The sequence below is a fragment of the Scylla paramamosain genome, chromosome 16, assembly GCF_035594125.1.
Source record: "Scylla paramamosain isolate STU-SP2022 chromosome 16, ASM3559412v1, whole genome shotgun sequence".
In the NCBI taxonomy this organism is placed as follows: Eukaryota; Metazoa; Arthropoda; class Malacostraca; order Decapoda; family Portunidae; genus Scylla; species Scylla paramamosain.
In genome coordinates, this window is record NC_087166.1 from 21487947 (window position 1) to 21495128 (window position 7182).

The 7182-nt window shown below is 40.7% G+C and overlaps 1 protein-coding gene across 1 annotated transcript; it reads left to right on the plus strand.

The window, feature by feature from the left end:
• Positions 1-955: 955 nt before the first annotated feature.
• LOC135107827 (uncharacterized) lies at positions 956-5184 on the plus strand. The gene is made up of 2 exons (XM_064018115.1): positions 956-3077; positions 3623-5184. The coding sequence occupies exons 1-2, from the start codon at positions 2743-2745 to the stop codon at positions 3717-3719; spliced, it is 432 nt and encodes a 143-aa protein (XP_063874185.1). The 5' UTR covers positions 956-2742; the 3' UTR covers positions 3720-5184.
• Positions 5185-7182: the final 1998 nt, after the last annotated feature.

The window sequence follows — 7182 nt, forward strand, 5'->3', positions numbered from 1 at the left end:
GAAGTGAGAGCTCATGGAGTAATAGACTATTGAACTGGGGAGTGGAAAACTTGATGTCTCAATGGGTTGATAGTGATGCCAGATTTAGTGGAAGAGATAAACCATCAAGACTTTTTAGTGTTTACCAATGGCATGGAAATTATTGAAACTATACACTATGATAGCACTCTAGGTAAAAGTGATCATGTGTTGATGGAATTTAATTTGAAAAATGAAAATGTAATCATTGATGAAAATTATAAGGTAAGAAGATTTAAATATAGTAAAGCTGACTTTGAAAAATTAAGAAAGTACTTTGTTGCCGTGGGCTGGAAGGTCTTTGAAGATGTGGAAGATGTTTTGGAAAAATGGGATGAATTTATAAGCATATATAATTCTGCTGTGGAGAAATGTGTACCTAAAAGAGGAGTGAGATGTAGAAAGGGTAAAGAATAGTTCAGTACAAAACGCAAAGAGGCTAGAAATTGTAAGTTAAATGCTTGGAATAGATGGAAGAAGAGGAAAACTGAGAGAAGATGGGAGGAATATATTGATGCTAGAAACAAGTACATTGAGATAATAAGAATGGAGAGACGAAACTATGAAAGCGATATAATAGATAAGTGTTTAAATGAACCCAAACTATTCTTTAGACATATTAATGGGAAGATGAAGGAGAAGGAAGGTTTATCAAGATTGAAGTTGAATGAAAAATCTATGAGTATGCACAGGACATGGCAGAGGTTATGAACAATAGTTTCAGATAGGTATTTACTGCAGAAGGGGAGTTTGATGCTGGAAGGGATAAGTTGGTGAGGAATATACTAAGTACAGTCCCAGTCAGTTATGAAGAAATACTTAAAGAGAGAGAGAGAGAGAGAGAGAGAAAGAGAGAGAGAGAGAGAGAGAGAGAGAGAGAGAGAGAGAGAGAGAGAGAGAGAGAGAGAGAGAGAGAGAGAGAGAGAGAGAGTTAAGATGATGGAAGAATTTGAAGTAAATAAAGCAACTGGTCCAGATAGAGTATCAAACTGGATATTGAAGGAATGTAGAGAACAACTGGCTGATAAAATTCAGTCTAGTGGTGACATCACTATCACCAGGAAGAGTGTCAAAAGATTGGAAGAAAGCAAATATTACACCAATATACTCGTATAAAGGAGGAAATAAGGAAAATCCACTAAATTATAGACCAGTGTCCTTGACTAATGTTGTAGGAAAATTATTTAAAAGAACAATAAAGGAAAGATGGATGGAACACTTGGAAAGAGAAAGTTTTGGTAAATTGTCAGTTTGTATTTAGGAGGGGAAGATCATGCTCCATGAACTTATTGTCCTTTTATTCAAGCGTAGTTGATATTGTGCAGTAGTGAGATGGATGGGTGGATGGTGTCTACTTAAACTTGAAGAAGGCATTTGACAAAGTACCACACCAAAGATTGCTATGGAAGATTTAAAAAAAAATATGGAAAAATTGGAGGAAGACTGCTGGAGTGGATGGAAGATTATCTGAATGATAGAGAGATGAAAAACTGTAATACAAGACCAAAATTCATCTTGGCTGAAAGTAACTAGTGGTGTCCCACAGGGGTAAGTGATGGGACCAATAATGTTTGTAATATATGTAAATGACATAAATGAAGAAATAGGTAGTTATATGAACTTATTTGCAGATGATGCTAAGCTGATGAGAGGGATAGAAAATGTAAATGACTGCATGTTACTGCAAGATGATTTAAATAAGACAAATAGATGGAGTAAATCTTGGCAAGTGGAATTCAGTTTAAGTAAATGTAAAGTAATGGAGTTTGATTAGAGTAAGAAAAGAATAGAGTATCATTATGAGATGGAAGGTGTGAAGCTAAAGAAGTCAAAAGAGGAAGTGGATTTGGGAGTAACAGTTACTTAAAATCTGACTCTGGACAGACACATTGATAAAATTACTGGAGAGACGATGAATTTGCTAAAAAGAGTAAGAATGACATTCTCATATTTGGATAAAGAAATGATAAAAAGTTGATTTCCATGATAAGACCAAGATTGGAATATGTGGCAGTAGTGTGGTCTCCTCATGCAAAGAGAAACATTATAAAATTAGAAAGAGTACAAAGAGCAGTCACTAAGATGGTTCTGGAGTTGAGCAAGTCAACCTATGAAGAGAGATTAAGAATGTTGGAAATTCCTATCCTTGAAAATAGGAGAGAGAGAGAGAGAGAGAGAGAGAGAGAGAGAGAGAGAGAGAGAGAGAGAGAGAGAGAGAGAGAGAGAGAGAGAGAGAGAGAGAGAGGAGATTTAATAAACATCTATAGAATGAGAAATGGTATGGAAAATGTGGACAAAAGATGTTTTATAAATTTAGACACACAGAGTACAAGGGGACACAGTAAGAAGCTGAAGAAAGTTAACTATAGAAGAGACATCAAGAAGTATATTTTTCCTCATAGAAGTGTGAACAAATGGAATGAACTCAGTGAAGATGTTGTCAGTGCCATAACTGTCCATGTTTTTAAGACCAAACTGGATAGATAGAGAGACGGGATACTATGAGATTACTCCCCTCCTGTAAACCACAACTAGGTAAACACACACACACACACACACACACACACACACACACACACACACACACACACACACACACACACACACACACACACACACACACACACACACACACACCTCTCCATACTATGGACACCCACACCCACCACCTCGACCCCCCGGTCAGCTGTCACCAGGACCCACTGCCCCATTCCTGACTCAGCCATGAGGGAGTTTGGGCAGTGGATGACACAACACCCGTGGACCGAGGTGCTGGATGTGGAGGACGTCCACTTAAAATTGCAAAATTACGTCGCCACCACCACAGAAGCCTTCCACCACTACTTCCCAGCCAAGAGCGTCACAGCGCACCCGTCTGATGCCTCCTGGATGACGACCTGCATTAAAAGACTCATGCATCAGCGGACCTGGGCGCTCCACTCCTGCCCGGTCCTATACAGAAAGCTAAGAAACAGAGTGATCAGGGAGATTAAGGCTGTCAAGGCAAGCTATTACCCGGACAAGATACACCACCTCAAGCTGGCCAACAACAGACAGTGGTACGCTAAGATCAAAGCTTTGTATGGCCTACAAAAGCACACTTCATCTCTTCCTTGCACCTCACACCTTCCTGCTAATCTCGCGGCTCAGGAGATGAATGATCACTTTGCTGCTATCTGTCAAACCTTTCCTCCCCTCCACACCACTCCATTTCCTGCCTATCTTCCCACTCCCTCCCCTCCCCCATTGTCCAGGCAGTGGATATTTCTAAGAGAATACTCAAATTTAAACCAAGATCCACCACACCCACTGACCTTCCTATAAAAATTTCCAAGGAGTTTGCTGTAGAGCTGGCAACACTGCTATGCTCCATAATAAACGCCTCTCTCTCCGAACACTCTTGCCTCGCGGACTGGAAGACATCTTACGTTACTGACCTCAGGTCAGTCTCTATCACCCCCATCCCTAGCCTTACTTGTGAAGATTTTGTGTATGACTGGGCCTACACCAAAATTTGTAATACTGTGGATATCAGACAGTTTGGAAATATTAAAGCCATCTCCACCTCCCATTACCTGACCAGCTTCCTTGAATTCATCCGCAGCCACCTGGACAAGCGTAACACCTCTTTAGCTGTTGCTTTTGTGGACTTCAAAAGGAGGGAGGCATCAGGCCGTTCGCTATCAGGGCTCTGTCTCTAATTTCCAACAGCAGACAAGTAGGGTCCCCCAAGGGACCAAGATGGGTCCACTATGCTTCCTCCTCCTCATTAACGACGCCCTCACTGACACCCCCCATCGCTGGAAGTATGTGGACGACTGCACCGTGGGCATCCCAGTTTACATCAAGGACCCAGACTACTCGCCACTGCAAGCAATTCTGGAGTGACTGCAGATGTGGACGGAGGAGAGCAGGATGACCATCAACCTCAGCAAAACTGTGGTGATGCATTTCTGTACCTCCTCTGTACCAGTGCCCCCTCCCCAGCTCACAGTGGGCCCTCACCCCTTCCAGGTGGTCCGATGTGCCAAGCTTCTCAGAGTCACTACAGTGCACCTCATTCTTTTCAATTTCTGATTGCAGAGCCTTGATCTTAAACTCCATTATTTGCAATTCTAATTTTCTTTTTTTTTGGCTAGATGAATAGCCTCATTCTTATCAATCAGGATGATTGTCTCCTGCTGTATGTGCTCCCCAGAGGATGGAGAGACATCCTCCAGTGGTGGCCCAACCTCAGTGTCTTCCTTGGGGTCTGCAGTACTACCTTCAGACACAGGCATACTGCTGTAAATTAAGACAAGATGATTATGATGTCATCGTAACTTACCTTGGTATGTGTGGGATGATCGGAGTTCTTCCTAAGCTGTGCTGCCCAGCTTTGCATAGTCATGCATGACTGATGTGGTGTTACCAGTATTCAGATTTCATCCAAGGTTGGGGATGAGCAATGGATTTGGCGGATATCATCAGTAAAACAACCGTTCAAAATATAGCATTGAATTAGACCATACAGATGAATCAAGAACAGCCAAAGAACATCCTTCTCAGACATGTAGAATAGTCCAACCAGCAGAGCAACATGTCATACCCATACAAAAATGTAACCTTAGACATATCAACGTGATATATATACAATCTGCGGCCCATCAACCAAGGGACATTAATTAAATGGGATGGGCAGGGATGCATGACCACGCAAAGCTGGGCAGCACAGCTTAGGAAGAACTCTGATCATCGCGTACTTACCAAGGTAAGTTACGATGATCTCACAATTCTTCCACAGCATGACATCACGCTGCTAGGTGACATCATGTATGACTATTCGTAGCCTCATCTCCAACCAAACAACAACAAACTTTTTGAAAAAAGGACAAGTATACATTCTCTCTCTCTCTCTCTCTCTCTCTCTCTCTCTCTCTCTCTCTCTCTCTCTCTCTCTCTCTGTCTGTCTGTCTGTCTGTCTGTCTGTCTGTCTGTCTGTCTGTCTGTCTGTCTGTCTGTCTGTCTGTCTGTCTGTCTGTCTGTCTGTCTGTCTGTCTGTCTGTCTGTCTCTCTCTCTCTCTCTCTCTCTCTCTCTCTCTCTCTCTCTCTCTCTCTCTCTCTCTCTCTCTCTCTCTCTCTCTCTCTCTCTCTCTCTCTCTCTCTCTCTCTCTCTCTCTCTCTCTCTCTCTCTCTCTCTCTCTCTCTCTCTCTCTCTCTCTCTCTCTCTCTCTCTCTCTCTCTGTCTGTCTGTCTGTCTGTCTGTCTGTCTGTCTGTCTGTCTGTCTGTCTGCTGTCTCTCTCTCTCTCTCTCTCTCTCTCTCTCTCTCTCTCTCTCTCTCTCTCTCTCTCTCTCTCTCTCTCTCTCTCTCTCTCTCTCTCTCTCTCTCTCTCTCTCTCTCTCTCTCTGTATATATATATATATATATATATATATATATATATATATATATATATATATATATATATATATATATATATATATATATATATATATATATACATACAAATACAAGATCATACACATACATAAACCTATAGGCATGTTAGAAGGAACTTAACACTTGAAACAGCCCATTATCTGTTCCCTTCATATGAACTTAAAAATGGTTTCTTCAAATGTGCCCACAGGCAAAATGGTCTTGTTATAATGTTTGGTAAAATTAGAAGGAACTTAACACTTGAAACAGCCCATTATCTGTTCCCTTCATATGAACTTAAAAATGGTTTCTTCAAATGTGCCCACAGGCAAAATGGTCTTGTTATAATGTTTGGTAAAATTAGAGTCATGCCTCCATCCAACTGCCTTTTTTATACTTTCCCAGGCCATGTATGTTTTAAAAGCCTTAGAAGTGGATGCAGACCTTACTGAATATGCATTAAACAAATCCTCACTGATCCCAGATTCTCTCATTATATCTTTGACCCATCTAATAATTGTGGTCTTGGATGCTGGACCAAAAGGTTCCTGGTTGTTAACAGCAGCTTGTTCTGATCTGATCTTATTCTCAGTTTGCGCGTTAATTGTAAATATGTTCTAATAGCATCAACAGTACATTCAGTGGGAATGCTTTGAAACCTATGTTCTGTACATGATGTCTGACATTTGATATTTTAAGTGGATCTCCAGTTTTAAAAGGTGACCTCATTTTAATTAAGTGACATATTCCTGATGTCCAAGCAATCTCTGATCTGAAACCATTGGCCAGATAAAATGAGAAGCAAACCTGCCACTTTTTTGGCTAAATTTGAAAGCGACAATTGATTATTGTTTCCCCAAACATTAAATGTATTTAAAAAGACATCAGGATCCCATGTAAAGTTACCTCTAGGCAGTTTGGAGCGCTGTTTTGCTGCTGACTTCATAAATAAGCATACAAACCCGTTCTGACCAGCAGGGATTCCACTGATTTTTGCCATATAGTTAAAAATGACCATGAATAGTAAGTCTCACACACAATGAGAACACAAGATCCTGATGAACTTTTGTGTCCTTTTCTCTCTAGTCATCACTAACTGAATATTTTCTTCATTTTCCTGGCCAAAGATCATTTGGTAGAAAACATTCAGTGCTTTAACAGCTTTTTTTGTGCTATTTAGTTAGACTATCTTACAGACCACCACTACCACCGTTACTTCAGTGAGCATAGATACTCATGGTGATTGCTTTGAAGAAAACCCACATTTGATAGCAATAACTGAAGGAAATTTACCATGAGGAGTAAAGAATGTCTCAGAGAGGACAGTACATCATCATCTACTAAAGTAGCTCAAGATTCTTAGCTGCACTGCTGCACTCAAACTACTTATGGACAAGATGAAGAAAAAGAGATTGAAATTTGCCATGGAACATAAGGAGTGGAGTGTAATGGATGGAAGTCACGTGGTCTGATGAAAGGTACTTTCCTCTTATTGTGTAAAGGTTTGGCGACCATTTAAGTGTAGCTGCTACAACCAGTGATTTACAGTACCAACAATCAAGCATAGCCCTTCTGTCATGGTGTGGGGCTGTTTTAGTGGGAAGATGGATCAAGGTAAACTATATTTTTTTGCCAAATGGTATAGCAATGAATTCCAAAAGATATAAAGAAGTCTCTCATAATTGTTTCACAACAGGCCACCACATTCATGCATGACTCAGCCCCAGTTAAAACACTCCACAGCAAGAAGAATATCAATATGTTG

What these genes read in the sequence shown, in the direction of transcription:
- LOC135107827 (XM_064018115.1), top strand. Translation starts at nt 2,743, where the DNA reads ATGAGGGAGTTTGGGCAGTGGATGACACAACACCCGTGGACCGAGGTG. An exon ending in CTGGCCAACAACAGACAGTG is followed by an intron (nt 3,078 to 3,622) that starts GTACGCTAAGAT and finishes ATTCATCCGCAG; the next exon opens with CCACCTGGACAAGCGTAACA.